The sequence below is a fragment of the Stigmatopora nigra genome, chromosome 4 (genome assembly GCF_051989575.1).
Source record: "Stigmatopora nigra isolate UIUO_SnigA chromosome 4, RoL_Snig_1.1, whole genome shotgun sequence".
NCBI classification, from domain to species: domain Eukaryota; kingdom Metazoa; phylum Chordata; class Actinopteri; order Syngnathiformes; family Syngnathidae; genus Stigmatopora; species Stigmatopora nigra.
The window spans coordinates 18,357,296-18,373,987 of NC_135511.1; the positions used below are offsets into that span (position 1 = coordinate 18,357,296).

At 39.8% G+C, this 16,692-nt stretch overlaps 2 protein-coding genes and 1 non-coding gene across 8 annotated transcripts; 1 reads left to right on the forward strand and 2 right to left on the reverse strand.

Annotated features, from left to right (window-relative positions):
- Nucleotides 1-281: 281 nt before the first annotated feature.
- Nucleotides 282-12,917, reverse strand: slc39a14 (solute carrier family 39 member 14). 6 transcript variants are annotated; one of them, XM_077715096.1, is made up of 10 exons: nt 12,705-12,917; nt 10,814-10,996; nt 6,486-6,787; nt 5,742-5,922; nt 3,615-3,784; nt 3,321-3,443; nt 3,052-3,222; nt 2,759-2,975; nt 2,167-2,351; nt 282-1,865 (listed from the first exon to the last, which is right to left on the reverse strand). In XM_077715096.1, the coding sequence occupies exons 3-10, from the start codon at nt 6,759-6,761 to the stop codon at nt 1,713-1,715; spliced, it is 1,476 nt and encodes a 491-aa protein (XP_077571222.1). In that variant the 5' UTR covers nt 6,762-6,787; nt 10,814-10,996; nt 12,705-12,917; the 3' UTR covers nt 282-1,712. The 6 variants fall into 6 exon arrangements, with proteins under 6 accessions (XP_077571222.1, XP_077571221.1, XP_077571227.1 ...); XM_077715095.1 differs by lacking the exon at nt 12,705-12,917 and having other exon boundaries at nt 10,814-11,038; XM_077715101.1 differs by lacking the exons at nt 3,615-3,784; nt 12,705-12,917 and adding an exon at nt 5,260-5,429 and having other exon boundaries at nt 10,814-11,038.
- trnap-ugg (transfer RNA proline (anticodon UGG)) lies at nt 11,184-11,255 on the reverse strand. Its single transcript has one exon. It is a non-coding gene; the product is annotated as a tRNA-Pro (tRNA).
- Nucleotides 11,710-16,678, forward strand: LOC144195448 (STAM-binding protein-like A). The gene is made up of 10 exons (XM_077715103.1): nt 11,710-11,875; nt 12,767-12,993; nt 13,058-13,133; nt 13,191-13,286; nt 13,565-13,898; nt 13,983-14,107; nt 14,822-14,959; nt 15,167-15,279; nt 15,357-15,456; nt 16,071-16,678. The coding sequence occupies exons 2-10, from the start codon at nt 12,791-12,793 to the stop codon at nt 16,125-16,127; spliced, it is 1,242 nt and encodes a 413-aa protein (XP_077571229.1). The 5' UTR covers nt 11,710-11,875; nt 12,767-12,790; the 3' UTR covers nt 16,128-16,678.
- The last annotated feature ends 14 nt before the right edge of the window (nt 16,679-16,692 follow it).

Below are 16,692 nucleotides of genomic sequence, written 5' to 3' on the forward strand. Positions count from 1 at the left end.
TTACTGCCGCCCTGTGGACAACAACAAGATTGCAGGTTAGTGTGGTGAATTAATTCAATTGTAATTGTTTTGTTTACTAAGAAATAATGAAAAAAGCGAAATATTGTTGATTGTGATAAATAATTACTGATCTTAAATTACATACCTTTCAATTCAGCCAAAATAAATATATTAACTACTACTAATGTATCTTAATGTACCATTATGAAACAAATATGCTATAGTAGTGTCATTTTAAAGTGTCCGTATAATGATAAAAAACTGAAATAAATCAAACACAATCATGGAAAATCTTACTTTTATTGGTCCAGTATAAAGTCGGCTTAAATAGCAGTCTCGGTTTTCTTGAAAAAGAAAATATAAATGTTTTTTACGCATAGAAAAACAGAAAAAAGATGAACACAAAGACGCTGCTGTGAATAAAATTCACATTTTACGGTCCAAATATGCATCTTTAGTGTATGAATTCCCAACATTATTCCAAAATGAAAACAAAACAAAAAAAGCCAATGTCTGGCGTTTACAGCTGTTGTAAAAATACTAAAAGAAGCAATAAATAATTTGTTTACACTGTCAGTGTAAATAAAAAAGCAGCAATGATGGAGAGTAGCTCTTCATCCAATTACTACCTGAATGCCATTTTCTTCTAGTCTAATTATACTGCATATTCTTCATGATATTAAATATTTTGTGCGGCAGCATAAGTATGGGACAACAACAGTAACTTCTGGAAATAAACCAGTACAGTAAACAAAACAGTAAACAATCACAAACTTTTTAACAGCAACAAAAAGTTGTGTTGACACTGAATCCGTGTCCCATAAAAATATCATTTTTTGGTGCCCAAATTAAATAAATATGCAGCAAATTTCAACAAAAAAATCTAAAGTTACATACTCGATTCACTAATCCACTAATTGATTCAACTGTGAAATATAAATATGTAATACTGACCCAATTGATGGTCCCCTTACATTATTTCACATTTGAATGAATTCATAACGCAATAATAACAAAAAAAAAACAATGACGCTAACGAGATCTTAAATTGTGCACAATTGTTTGGTTATAATTAAATGAATTATAACTACAGCATGAGGTAATTCATCATTTTCACAATCATAAATTGACATATATACAATGAGATATGTATATAATTCGTGTTTTAAGTCGCACTGGAGTATAATTTGTCTTTTTGGGGGCGGGGCTAATTTTTTAACATACGTTAAAGTAACAATAAAACAACAGACAGAAAATAGGCACCTGTTAATGTAACATATCAACTTTTTTGCATAACTATAGTCTAAAAAACAATAGGTCAGAATGGAAAAAAAATTAAAGACATACGAAAAAAAGTGCGACTTATAGTCCAGAGAATACAGTATCGAAATTAAACTGGTAATTGAATTGTTTTGGATCAAGTTTCAAATTGGTGTGGTATTAAATTAATTTTGGCTAAACGTCAAATCCGTACCAGTTTCTTAGCGTTTACATTTTTTTGAATCCTTTAACCGTTATTTTAAAAAACGAACTACTAGAAATGAGAACTTTTTAGAGGCGGAGCCTCGAAATTAACGAGCTGTCCCGACGCCATGTTCGCCGACCGACTGTCGTTAACGTTGGCGTCGTGTTGTCATTTGGGAGCTGACACCAATGAAGAAGAAGAAGAACCCGTTGGCTTTTTTGGTCAATCAGTCACGTGACCTTACCGGCTAAACGAGCTCCATCTGCCCAGAGTAGGTGGTGAGCAGCAACATGATGGCAAAGCCCGTCAGGAGGCCGGCATTCTGGATGGCGAAGGTCAGCAGGAAGCTGCTGCCGCCGGCGTTCTCCTCCTCGCGACTTACTTCGTTCATTTCGGGGAACTGCGGGAGGAAAAGTACAAATTAAATAAATAGAAGTAACAATACAGTGGTACCTCTACATACGAAATTAATTGGTTTCAGAACTTGAAAATTTTGTAAGTAGACGTGTACTTTATATGTAAATTCTTCAATTTGTTCCATGGTCCTCACACAACTACCAATTAAACCCATTAAAATGAGTCAAAGTGTCCTAATTTTGTTTGATTTTGACGTGAGGAAACACAAAAATAAAAGAAAATGATTTATTAATGTCTTAAAATGAATAACAAGTGTATATAAAAATGTTCCCTGCACCACTGACCATGTCCGCCAGAGAAATGTAGAGGAACATTCCTCCTGCCAGGGCGAAGATCCAGTTGGGGGAGAAGCTGTTCCCAGCCAGGATGCCAAAGCCCATCCCCAGGTAGCAACAGCACGCCGATAAAAAGTTGAAGAAGAGCGCTTGTCTGATGCTCATGCCGGCGTTCAGCAGGATGACAAAGTCGCCTGGAGAACCACAACAAACACAAATGGACGATAACCAAATATTGAATAAAAATCTGGTGATGGCACTTGATTCACATGCGGGAATATGACAGAAGAAAGAAAATAAGAAAACTAAAAGTATGATATGAATATAATATAAAAGAAAACAGTGAAAATCACAGGCGACGTAGCGGTTAGCGTGTCGGCTAACGTGTAGGCTAACTTGTCAGATACCGTGTCGGCTAGCGTGTCATTTAGCAAGTCGGCTAGCCTGTCGCTAGCGTGTAGGCTAGCGTGTCGGCTATCGTGTCAGCTAACGTGTAGGCTAAATAATTGTATGCTAAATTTTCCGTAAATATGAGTGATTGTTTTTTTTTTGTCTCGTGTCCTGCAAATGAATGACAAGACGCCATTTTGCGGTTTCTTACCGAGCTCATGGGGGAACTCCTCGCACAAAATGGCCACCGAGGTGCTGATTCCCTGAAAGATGGAAGCGGTGAAGGACGCGCCGATAGCCAGACCGTCGATGAAGTTGTGCAAGCCGTCGCTCAGCGTGATCATCCAGGCCAGCGTCCCGATGTCAGAATACGCCGGGCCTTTCAGCCAATGGCAGCCGCCGCCGCCGCCCTCCGAGCTCTGCGAATCCTGATCGTAAGAAGCGCACATACTCAGGGGGAGTCTTCATTTTGTCCAAATCCGCGGCTAATCGGAAAAGACATACCTGAGGGGTCGGCGTGGGACGCAGCATGAGCTCGCCCTCGCCGGCGTCCATTTTGGAGACGCCGCCGCCGACTTCTCCGTTCTGACGCAGCTTCTCGCCTTCTTCGGGGTGTTCGTGGGACGGCGAGTAGCGCTCGGCGGCGGAATATTGGCCGTGTTCGTGCCCGTGACCCTGGGAGAAAGGATAACCGCTCATCAATTTGTCCCAAGGCTTGTTATCTTAAAAAAACGACATCATATAGTAAGGCTTTTTTTGTTGATGCCACTCACCGTGTGCTTCTGCTTGAGGATCATCTTGAGAATCTTCTCAGTGAAGAAGAAGAGATAAAATCCACCAAAAACCACAGCAGACTTGGACACGTAAAAGTTGACCTTAGGGTCAAAGCCGAAGGCCTAATGCAGAGAAGAACACAAAAAAAGTCAACTTTCAACCAAAAAAGATGGATTTTTTTCCCGCTAAACATATGTTGGAACACAAAACTGTAACTATTCTTTTTACAAATTGATCTGGTCTTCACGATGGTGTAATTTATGGACATCATAACGCTTCAAGTAAGCCACTACCTCAGGGATGAGTTGAAAGAGGGCGTTGGAGTAGAGCGTGCCGATGGCCAGCGCAATGAAGTAGAGCAGCAGACGCTTGTAAAAGGTTTTCTTCATGAAGGGCACCACCATGGCCCCCAACAGCGAACACAGCGAGATCAGCGTCACGCACAGGAAGCCGTAACCCCACGCTGAGCGGTCGCCCAAGAGACGAAAAAAGGGGGATAAAGAAAGGGAAAAGTGGCAAAGGAGAAAAAAAGAAAGACAGAGAGAGCTTGTTAGTCCCACCACCTGAAGAAGAAATAAGCAGTTTTTCCCAAAAATAAAAATGTTCTACTACAACACACACACACAAACAGTGATGTTTTTGTCCATTCAGGTGTTTGCACCTGACACTCTGACCTTTGACCTTTCAAAGAAAAATGGTGTCATACTAGGCAAGATTGATGGTATAAAAGCACAGACCGCCGAACCCTGACATTACTGGCACACGCACATACACAAAACAGTAATGTTATTGTCTATTCAGGTGCTTCCACTTTATACTCTGACCTTTGACCTTTCAAGTAATAATTAAATCTAATGTCACTTATGGCAAGTTCCTGCGTGAAAAGCACAGATGGGCGAATCCCGACTCTACTGCCACACACACACATACACAAAACAGTAATGTTATTGTCCTTTCAGGTCCTTCCACCTTAAGCTCTGACCTTTGACCTTTCAAACAATAATAGTGGCTAATGTCATACTAGGGAAGATCGTGTGTAAAAAGCACAGTGGCAAATCCCGACACACACACACAAAACAGTAATCTTTCAGTGTTAGCGATGAAGTACACCCTGTAAACAAAAGAATGTAAATAAAAGAGCAAAGAAAACCCATCCATTGGTGCCTGAATCAAGAAGCAAGTGTTATTTTAGAGACAGAAAGAAAGCCCGGACAGCAAGACACCACTGAAGAAATAAAGACAGGAAGGAAAAAGACAAGTGGACCCGAGGGAAGGCCAGTGGGCTACTTTTAGCTTTAGGCTAAAGACACTCAAGTCTGTTTTCATCTCGATTCTTCCCGTTAGTGGCAGAGTTAACGTAAAAAATGTCGTCTTTCCCAGGTCAAAAAATAAGTGGAATATATTAGTACAGGGAGTCCTCGGGTTACCTTGTCCTTAAACATACTCTTTTTGATTATTTTTACTTTTAAATTCTAAATATGGCTCTCAATGAATAATATTTGAAAATATGACAACATAAACATGCTGCAGTGATGTAAACAAATCAGTTTGCAATGTTGATATGTTGAATACTGTGTTTTCGGAGCCGTCCCCGAACGCACCACGAGTCTTACTCAAGAGGAACAATTGGCGAGTGAATTTTATTTTTGTTTTGTCATCGAGTTTAGAATGTTTTCTTTGATTATTTTACCGTATTTTACTTTTTATAGTATTGTAAAGTATTGTATAATAAATATTGACTCCAACTTTGAAATCCAACTTCATTCGGGAGACGACGATAACATGACTAATGAACTTGTGCGTAGTTCAAGGACTCCCTGTAAATTTGAACTTCGCCCCCGAAGTTTTCTTATCCATAAAAAGACAACTATGACGCGATGCTATAGACCCCCTATAGCATGCTAACGTGGGCCAAACGAGGCTCGGGGGGCATCAAACCTCCGGCAGCAGCTGCAGGACAGCGGTGGAGAACAGCGTGCCGATGGCCAGTGCGATGAAAAAGGTGAAGATGTGCTTCATGTAGCGCGTCTTCATCGCGGGGACGATGAAGACTCCCGTCAGGGCGAAGACATTGATCACGGACACACTCAGGAAAGAAAAGCCCCACACTAAGGATTGACGGACGGACGGAGGGGGTGCTCACATTAATGCAGGAAAGCTATTGACCTGGCAACATAAACTAGAAAATGGTGGGGTAGGGGAGGGGCATGCAATCTGGAAGAAAAACTTTTTCTTTGTTTTAATGTCTGGAAAGACAAATAACGTATTTTCTCGCATATAAGCCTCTCCCGCGTATAAGCCGTACCCTTAAAATTGATTTAAAATTGAAATTGAAGGGAAAATCAGAAGAATTACATTTAATATTTATGAGATATCGAAAGGATTGTGGGATGGAGAATTAAGACTTTGATGGGTCGTACCTTCAGCGTCGCTTGGCCTCGGCGAGACCTCGCCGCTGGGCTCGTCGTCTTGATTGTGGGCGTGGCATGTGCCGTCATCCAGCTGCTGCAGCATGGTGGGGCACAACTCCTTCAAGCCCCGCCCATCCAATCGCGACTGTTCACCCATGTTGTAGATGGCTAGCTTGTCCTCCGGCAAGCACTGGGAAAAGTTGAAGAAAAAAAACATGGGTAATCCGGCTAGTTTGGATGGAAACGTATTCATGGGAACTGGCAGGTGACCTTTGAACTGTTCTTGGCAGCACATGAAAAGTATGGTGCGTGCTGGCCAATTGGGGGCGACGTTAAGAGGGAGAACTATGTGGTAAAGTGTGCAATTAAAGGGAACCCTGATTTAAGTGGATTCTGGACCAGATAGTCCTCAAAAGACAAACTTTTTTCTCGCATTTGATTCAATGTGAACTAGTTACCGTATTTTTCGGACTATAAGTTGTTGTTGTTTTTTTATTTTTTATTTTTGCCGGGGTGCGACTTGTGCGAGAAATTATTTTCAGATGGATTTACACTGAACCACAAGAGGGCGCGCTAGGCCGGTGTTGATATTCATGATTTTAAAAGGGACTACAAATATGTTACTTTGAACGGAAAATCTTAAAATTAAAAATCATCGCATGTGATATTTCTACATTAACCGCAATAATCGAGGGATTACTGTAATTTGTCATCCCTGGGTAAGATGGTGGCACCCTTCATTTTGACACTCACCCTGGATTTGTTCACCGTAGGCGAGGTGGTGGTCGCGTTCACATCCGCGGTTCCCGTGGGGGTGTCGCCATCGCCCCGACCCTGGCTGAGAAGAGCCAGCAGGGAACGCAGCTGCGGTACCGTGATGGTGTTGTTGTCTCCGTGACGGGCCAGCAGGTCTTCGAGAACCTGAGTGGGGGACTGAATCCCAACGTCCTCTTGAGTTCTCACTTGACAAAGCAGAAGGGCCGATACCAGGATCCAGACGGACGCCGAGCGGAGGACGGAGTTCAACATGGCTGCTACGCTGGAGGGAATTCTATCTGCAGAGAAGATTGGGAATGTGAGAAGAGGTAGCAAAAAAAATTGTATAAACCATATTTTCAGGCGCACTTAAAAGTCTTAAATTTTCTCCAAAATAGACAGGGCACCTTATAATCCAGTGTGCTATATATATGGAAAAAATTAAAATGTGTCATTCATTGAGGGTGCGGCTTTAAATGCGGTGCACCCTGTAGTCGTTAAAATTTGGTACTTGTTTTTCGTTATAAGACATTCATAAAAAAATGTATGATCATTTTATCTCATTTGTGTGTTTCTCATTTTTTTTTTTTTACAAAATTGGGACATTTTAAACAATTTTAAAGAGTTTAATTGGTAGTTGTGTTAGTTGTGAAATATTTTGAGGTTTTACAAAATTATTTTTGAACTAAAAACAGAAAAAATGGATTAAAAAATGACAATGATTGATTTAAAAGGGGGAAAATCAAGAAATGTAATATACATCTATACTCTTTATTTTAATTTGATCCTAAAACAGAAAGTTGGCACTCATGATTTACTTTTTCGGGCCGCACAAAATGAGGCGGTGGGCCAGATTTGGCCCCCGGACCACCACTTTGACACCTGTAATGTAGATAATTTTGTGAGTTATTATCTTAACTAAAAATCTGCCATTCCATGTGAAGCTATTTTACCACCATTGATGGCGAGAGGCTAATTTCACCGAATGGTGAATACATAAAAATATACACCAATACATTTTTTTTAAAATTAAAAGCTATCTTTTTCCGATAATCTGAATATGACGCAACATTGCCAGATTTTCGACGTGGGAAATCCCTACAAAAAAGTGTACCGACTACTTTCTCCATCAAGCAAGCATTTATAAATAAAATACTTGACAAGCTTTCCATGGCACGTCTGCATTCCCAAAGCTGACAACGCGACTCGCACGACAGCAAGCATTTCCAATCACAAACTCCTGTTGATGGCGCCACGCCAAACCATAATACTCGCTCCTTAAACATAGACACGCCATTGATTCGCAGCCGACAAACCGGCCCTTTCAGTCGTAAACGAGAGCTTCGGCCTGGGGGGGTGACGGAGAAGAAGGTGGACCGGGACGGGTAAGGAAGAGGGAGCACTCACCCGCGAGTCGACCATGACAAAAAAAAAGCGCCAATGTACGCTAGGATCGGAGAAAAAGAGACAAAACTCCGCCTCGGACGCCACACGGGTGCATTCCGAGATTGTTTTGAGAACATTTATAGAGCCTGGGGAACCACATGACATTTTTGGGGGAAAGTCTTGGGTTCTTTTTGTTTTGATGTCAAATGTCTGTTTGCGTGCTAACGTTAGCTTCCTTGTTATTTTGGAGTGCTTGTTATTCATTTTAATACATGAATTAACTTTTTTTATCATTTTTGTGTGGTTCTTGGATTTTTTATACAAAATTTTGGACCTTTTAATATTTTTTAAGGGGTTTAGAAGGTCGTCTATATTTTTTTTTTTAGAAAAGTGGAAGGAATTAGATCATTTTGCATATTTCTTTGGGTATAACGCGCACCCGTGTATAATGCGCACCCATAATTTGTGACTAAAAATTGGTATTTTTTTATGGAAACCTGGTAAAACAAACTACTACTGATATGAACACAATTCTGAAATCGAATTTACAATTTTAAATCTTCATTAGTCTAAATCATGATCATAATATTTAATATAATATTTTCCAGAGTCTTGATTGATCCTCATTAGATTCACCAAAAAATTCACTGGCAGACGGCAGTGTTTCACCGGGATTCGTGTATATTGCGCATCAGTTTTTGGGTACAAAACTTTGTGCGTTATACCCGAATAAATACTGTACATATAAAGTACAGCTCTACTTACGAAAAATTCAAATTACATTGGAATTAGTTCATTTTGTAAGTAGAGGTATCACCGTAGAAAATCTACATGATGGTACCTCTACTTACAAAATTGTTCTATACTGGAGAACAATTAATCGTAGTAGATCCCAAACGAAGGCTATGAAGTTTATATAAAGTCGGGTAGGATAAATCCAGACAGGACTCTAAGGTCACGGTTCGATCAACAACGGCGGCATTGCAGTCAGCATGCCCACTTGTGTGTGACCGTTCAAGAGTCCAAGGCCTGTTTGGACTGGAACAGCTGATAACAACAACCCAAATGCCCCAAAAAAACTACATGACACTTTTAAGAGACACGAGCTATGGCTAACGGGGAATTTTTGAGATAAGACCAAAATAATAAGATTCATTTCATGATGCAATATCGAGAGTATTGATAAAGACTATCAAAAATAAATATTGTGAAGTATTTTTTGGATAGTTTTGCCTGAAACTAAACTTGAATAAACTAGTTTGAACTCAAACTTCCATGCAGAGTGTACTTCCATTATGTAATTTGAATTAAAAAAAAATATTTTAAAGCGGGTCTTTGTAGTATTAGATGCGGAGAAATTAGCTACCTAGCTAAGTGCATTCATGCTAGCACAGTTTTTTAAAGTAAATCTAAGTTAACTTAACATTTCAAATTCCATTTAACAAGAGAACAAATACTAACGTAAGAAATATGAAGTTAGCATTTAGCACGACTAATAGGAAGTTTTGTTCTTAACTAGCAAAACAGACGGATCCATTTAAACTGGACTGAAACATCTAATCAAATGGATTGGACGTCTCCTAGAGACAAATATGATAAGAGCCACGTGATTGGACGGCTACCACTAAAAATCTACACCACCAAAAAGATTTAAGCGGCCTTCATCTTTCCTTCACACAACAAGAAAATCCTAGAAAACCTGACCTGAGATGATCCTACCTCGAACTTGGGTGTCCCGTCTCGTCGCTCTGGTAGTTCAAAGTGGCAAACGCAAATAAATAACTACCTTTATAAGTAGGGTGTGTTCATGGGAAAACAAGTTCTAAAAAATGGGCAGACGCTAGCAACGGTATAATAACAATGAAAAAACGTGCTAATGTAAAAGCTAGCGTAAATTTAGAGAAGGAGCTCCCGGTTTTAAAAGGTCCGGTGACCCCGTGTCTTCTCGGTTTTATCCGAATGGGTTGCCAGGTGATTAAGGGACACCCCTTTAATTACAGGGGTCACTTTACAGTCATTGGCGGACATGAGCAAATGTATTGTCATCCAAACAAAAGTGGACCAGCATCACCTCAGGGCTTGAAGGACCATCAATTAAAGCGTAATGGAGACTTTTAGGTATCGCTATCGTATTTAAAATGTACGATATATGTATTTTTATTTTTTTGCAATATACTTCTGCATTATTTGAATTAATATAAAAATAATGCAAAATTTGTTTCACAAGCGGAAATACACATAAAATATTACTATTTCACAATCGATTATTTTGTTTTACTTTTAAAAAAATTCATCCATAAATAAATGTTGTTAAACATTTTTTCTTTTCTCTATTTTGAAATAAATGACCATATGGGCAACATTGTCTTTATATTATGGCGTTTCGTGTCTAATTTGTGAGCAAATAAGCCGTAATGTCATTTCAGTCATCATTTTTTGGAGTGACAAATACGGCCTATATGCGAGAAAATATGGTATTTTCAAAGTACATCAATATATAAGATATAACAATAAGAAGAAGAAGGAAGGGTGTTCAGAAAGTAGCTAGTGATAGTTAATAACTGCTTACTGTCTGGGTCAACTATCATACCCTCACGTCTTGTAAAAAAACTATTTTAATATCCCACAAAAAGAGTCAGATGACAAGCACGTGTCGCATTTTTAAAATTTTCATATGAAATCATGACTGAAGTAATTACAACCAAATAAGAATTTGCATTCACTTTCAAGTCATGACATTGCTGGTGACTCACTTCACATTAAACGATTTAAGATTCGCTGCTACGCCTGCTTTTATTTTTAAGAGTTACTTTTTCCGAAAGCTTTAATGCGAGGAAATGAAATTGAACTTGACGAACCCTCAATGTAGTAGTGTTGTGCGGCTAGTTTAGCAAGCAGGTAGCGGCGATTAGCTTCCAGTGTTTCATTAGCTTTCCTACCTTCCCCGTGGATGCTGCCTTGACGTCAAACTCCAGCCACGGCAGCAGTCCCTCTGAAAGGCCGCACATTCAGCTTGCAGTCGAAAAGTGCGGGGGCCGAGGAGTAAAAGGGGGGGCCAATGTGTCAGATAGCGGTGATGGTCGGATTTGTCCGCTTCATTCTTTCATTGACACGAAAGGCGCCTGGTGGACAACGGCAAGAATCAGATTCCGACGTGACACGTACGCCCCGCGCGACCTACACTGGTATTGCAACATCCGCAAACCAAGGCCAAAGCAATTTACACTTTATGTTGAGATGTATACATAGATAATGTGAAATTATTATAGGTACGTACTTATTAAAGAATGTTCACGTTAAGTAAAAGGAGGGCTCGTCCGGGATTTGAACCCGGGACCTCTCGCACCCAAAGCGAGAATCATACCCCTAGACCAACGAGCCATTCTTATAATTATATCAATCGTATAAGTGGTTATCAATCTGACAGTACCACAAATTCGAACATTATATCCGTCCCACACCGTATTTAAGCAAGCAACAAATATCTTTTTCAACGACCGCAGTGACGTAAGCATTTAATTGACCCGAGAAATTATTAAGTCAACATTATTGTCAATACAGCCAAAAACACAAAATATTATAAACTTCAGGAGTACTTTAGCGGTATCTTCGCGCTTTTGCATCAATGAGGGAGATTGGAGACGAATATACTTTTACTTTCCTGCATTTTAAACCTTTTCTTTTTTCTCTCTCATTAGTCGGTAACGTATTTCAGTTGAGCATTAAAAGAGTAAATGGTTTGTAGACTACTCGCATTTTCAAAGCGGGCATGTGTTTTCATTAGGTGGGTGCCATCTTTGTTTTTCTCTGACTGCACACATCAGCCAATCAGATTCAAGCTTCCTGAGATGTCACGTGCGTCAACCGGAAGTGGATCCGATTGCGGAAGTGTTCGGTGTGTTACTGTATAATAACACAGTTCCCTCTCGGACTCGAGTCCCAAATCTGAGCCAGATTATTGAAATACTGTATGTAGAAGTTCTGTTTTACACCGCGACCAGGTAAGAATCTCACCGCATACCCTGCGCGTTGGTATTAACCCGCTTTCTTTTAACTTGATGTCGAAAAAGGTGAGGTTAGCTACTATGGGCTAATTCGACATTAATGGAATTCTATCAGTCTACACTTTTCAGTCATTTTTGGGGAAAACGGCGAGAGATAAAAAGTATCGCTTTTTAATACATGACATATCCCTATAGTTTGTTTTTTATGATGTTGCTAAATGACGTTTACAGTATCTTGGCGACTCATCGGAACAAAATGAGATTTTCATGGTTCAAGTAGTTTTGACGGTACTAGTTGTGGAATATCGGCCTCCAAATAAGATCTGTTATTTAAAACAAGTCTTGCCAAAATGTGATATTTCAGGCCACGACAAAGTACATTGAAAAAAGCCATAATAATCTCGTCTCAATTTACTTAGACTCAAAAGAAGAATCTGGGTTTGCCCAAGGCGTATTTTCGGTTGTATGAATAGCAATAGTAGTAAGTGATAACAGGTTTATGGTGCCTTTGGCCGCCTAGCGGAGAGCGTAGTATTGCACTAGTGTCGGCCTTTTTGTTCCTTTATAACACTGGAATAGATTGACGAAAACAAATGAATTGTTTATCATAATGTGACTTAATAGTGACGCATGTTTCTGTGCAGACTGCATTTTATTCTTTAAGTAATGGTTGATTTTTATATATATTAGTGAATCTTAAACTAGATTTTAGGGTTCCTTGGTGGTACGCGAGCTTGACTATCAACATACTATCCCTAAAATAATTGATAAAACTTTAAAAATCATGTAAGCCTCCAAAAAAATCAGTTAATAAAGGAAGTCTTACCTTTTAGTCCAATTGTTGTAGTTCTTGGATTGGTCATCTCAGCTGTATTTTCCGTTTTCCAGGGTACCAGTTGGGGGGCCGCGGCCATGTCGGACCCCTGCGACGTCAGTCTTCCGCCGGAGGAGCGCGTGAGGATCCTCACCAAGAAGGGGAGCACGGTGGACGTCAACGACGAGGTCCCCTTACGTCGCTACTTCCGCTCGGGCATGGAGATGATCCGCATGGCTAACGTCTACACCGATGAGGGCAACATCGAGAGCGCCTTCGTCCTCTACAACAAATACATCACGTGAGCGACATTTTCCAAAACGTTTTTTTTTTGCTAAGCCTGACAATCTCGTTCCCCTTCCAAGGCTCTTCATAGAAAAGGTTCCCAAACATCGGGATTACAAAACGGTGAACATTCCAGAGAAGAAGGACACGCTAAAGGTAGGTAGAAAAATGGCGTTGTTTTGGTGCGTCTTTCTAATTTATGTTCATCTCCAGAAATTGAAGGACGTGGCCTTTCCACAAGCGGAAATCCTGAAGAAAGCACTGCTTAAGAGATTTGAACAAGATTATGCTCAGTATAGAGTCAAGAAGGTAAGCCTAACTTGCATATGGCGGCCTGATTGAATGGATGGTTATCAAAACATTAGCTGGAATTGCCATATTGGAACAGGAGGATTTACACCATTTGGTTCAAGTGGTTTGTTAACGATGTTTAAAATGTAGCACTTACTGGGACTTTAAAGTGGGAACTACTATGTAAACATTGAACACAAATTGTTTACATGTCATCTAAATCAATGAAAAATACAAAATAGGTTTTGACATTTGAATGGTGCCCAAGCCCCACTCAAAATGTGTTTACCTTGTAGAAAGAGGAGGAGGAGGCTCTGATCCTGCAGGAGTCGCGTCAACGGGCGCTGGACGCCGAGCGGGAACGCGTGGCCGTGATGCATCGACGCCAGCAGGAACAGGAACAGTTCAGCGCCTTCGAGGAGATGATCCGAAGGCAGGACCTGGAAAGGGAGCGTCAGCGAATTCTCCTAGACTTCGCCGAGCCCTCCGCGCCTACCCCGGACGCGCCACTGGTGCCGGGCGTCCGAGGCCCGCCCGTCATCTCGCCCGTCATCCCGCCCGCGGCCGTGACTCCGCCCAGTTTTGACCGCTCGTTGAAGCCGGGCTCCTTGGTCAGTCCGGGGAATAACGGTGAGTTGGCGGCGATGCGCGCGAGATTATTCCGTGTTAGAGGTTATTGATTATGGATGTGTTTTTCGTACCCGTCATCCGCAGATGTGAACGTAGACGCCCTTCGGCAGTTGCGCGTGCCGTCCGAGCTGTGCCAGAGCTTCCTCCGATTGGCTGAGGCCAACACCAGCCGGGCTGTGGAAACCTGTGGCATCCTCTGTGGGAAATTGGTACATTGAATTTAATGTTTTTATTGTCATTATAAAAGTAGAATGAGATTTAAAGATTCACCCCCAAGTAAAATAATGACAATCAGTAATAGATAAGTAGTCAAGATAATAAGTAGGAAAGTTCACAATTAAAAACAAGCTGAAATAATAAGTATTCTAGATAAATAGGAAAGTAGACAAATAACAAACGAACAGAAGTAATAATAAATGTGTTTTAAAAAAGTACACAACAACAAACTAATCAATAAATAATAAATAAGTTAAGTAGTCTTCATTATGAATAGGGAAGTGCATAAATAACAACAAACAAACAAAATAATATATTAATAATAAACAAATAAGTATTCTACATAATAAATAGGGAAGTACACAAATAGGGAAGTGCATAAATAACAACAAACAAACAAAATAATATATTAATAATAAACCAAACAAACAAAATAATATATTAATAATAAACAAATAAGTATTCTACATAATAAATAGGGAAGTACACAAATTATAACAATTGATTCAAATAAAGTAGAAGTTAGCTATAGGCATTAAATATGATATGGCACATTTGATTATTCTACACAAATTGAATACAAATTGTATTTTTTCTATTTTAATAACTAATTAAGAACTTTTTTTAAAGTGATAATTTACATACTACACAAATAAAATCAATTCCAGGGACATAATGTGGTCTAAAGCCATTTTTGACTTTCACAGACAAGAAACACTTTCACGGTGACGCACGTGATCGTCCCCAAACAGTGCGGCGGTCCCGATTATTGCGACACAGAGAACGAGGAGGAACTCTTTCTCATACAAGACCAGTATGATCTCATCACTCTGGGTTGGATCCACGTGAGTCAACCTTTTACTCGCAAACCTATTTCAGGCGCTCGCAAACTTGAAAAACCTGTCGCATGGCTGCTAAATTGTGACTCATCACGTTGTAATAGGCTCACATTTTTTTCACAAAAGGAACCATTAACCTCCTATTTTCTTTTGTGAAGATTTAATTTTGTTTTAATCACCTTTTATCCTCCTATTTTCTTTTGATTTTAAAAGACTCACCCGACCCAGACGGCATTCTTATCCAGCGTGGACCTGCACACACATTGCTCGTATCAGATGATGCTGCCCGAGGCCATCGCCATTGTCTGCTCGCCCAAGTTTAACGAGTCAGTCTAGAAAAAATACAAAATTCAATTGTCATCTGTACAAAAGAGCAATACAAAATGGCCGTCTTGTCTTTCAGGATCGGCTACTTCAGACTGACAGACCGGGGAACCAATGAGATCTCTTCGTGTAAACAGAAGGGATTTCACCCTCACAGTAGAGACCCGCCTATATTTACAGTAAGTACTTTTTACATATAAAAACATAGAAGATTGAGTATAGTGTTGTGCAGTAATCCCTCGATTATCGCGTCTTCACTTATGGAGAATTCACTAGTTAGGAATTTTTTTGCTGCTATTAATTATTTTAAATATATATATTTTTTTTTTTAAGTTTATAAAAATGTAAAAATCTAAGCTGAAACTTGTTAGCTGTAGCCACTTTTGCTGCTAGGACTGAACAATGATTTTTTTTTAATAAAAAGTTACAATTGGGGTGACTCTACTTGGCGATTTTTCAATTGTTGCGGCCATGTTTGGACCATTTTAGATATAATATTTAGATTTTTTTTAATAAATGGATTAAAAGGACTGGATTAAAAGCACTAAATATTCATTTTTTATAGATCTAAAACAATGGAAATTTGTCCTGGTCGCCATTTTTAGTGATCGGAAATGTTAATTTTAGCTAATAAGATTTTTTTATTTATTTATTGATACAAAGCAACAAAATTAGATGTTCAGAAATATAAAACAAAGTACATTTGGTACTATGTGAGATTTTTAGAAAATTGTAATCAGTGGAAAAGGGTTGTTTTAATAATATAAATGACCTTCTTGTGCTTTGAACGCAGCACGCCGGCCACGTCACCATCTCCAACGACGCCGTCTCCGTGATGGATTTGCGGTGATTTGAAGATGATCTTTTCCATTGCCTTCACCCCCCGCTGCTCCTCATCCTCCAATGGCGACACTCAAGAGACTGTTTTATCACGACATCTGTTCATATCGTTCTCTGAGGGAACAAAAAAAAAAAAAAAGAACAAAATTGTCATCATCGCACTTACGTCCACTTTGTTGTCTGTGTTCGGAACGTTTGAGTGTTCTTCTACTAGTTTCCGCCTGACACATTGAAGTGCCAATGGGTGGTGACGTGGCTGACATTTTGGTTCTCCGGACTGCAGTTTTGATGTTTTTTAACATGCGGTTGCAACTCAGGTGCAAACACATCATTTTTTTTTAAGGATATCGGTAAAATCTTTTGTTCCTCGTGTGTCCTTGCTTTAGAGAGCGTGAATGTACAAGTCCACTAACCTCCCTGCTCCTTATTTTTGCCTTTCCAAGATAGTTTTGCGACCCTCGTGTTGATATAATGAAGAATTATATTTCCCCCTATCGTGTTCATATGCAAATATCTTCCGTTGATGAAATGCCAAGTTCAAATAAAACTAAATGTTCATGAGTTTGGAATGTTTT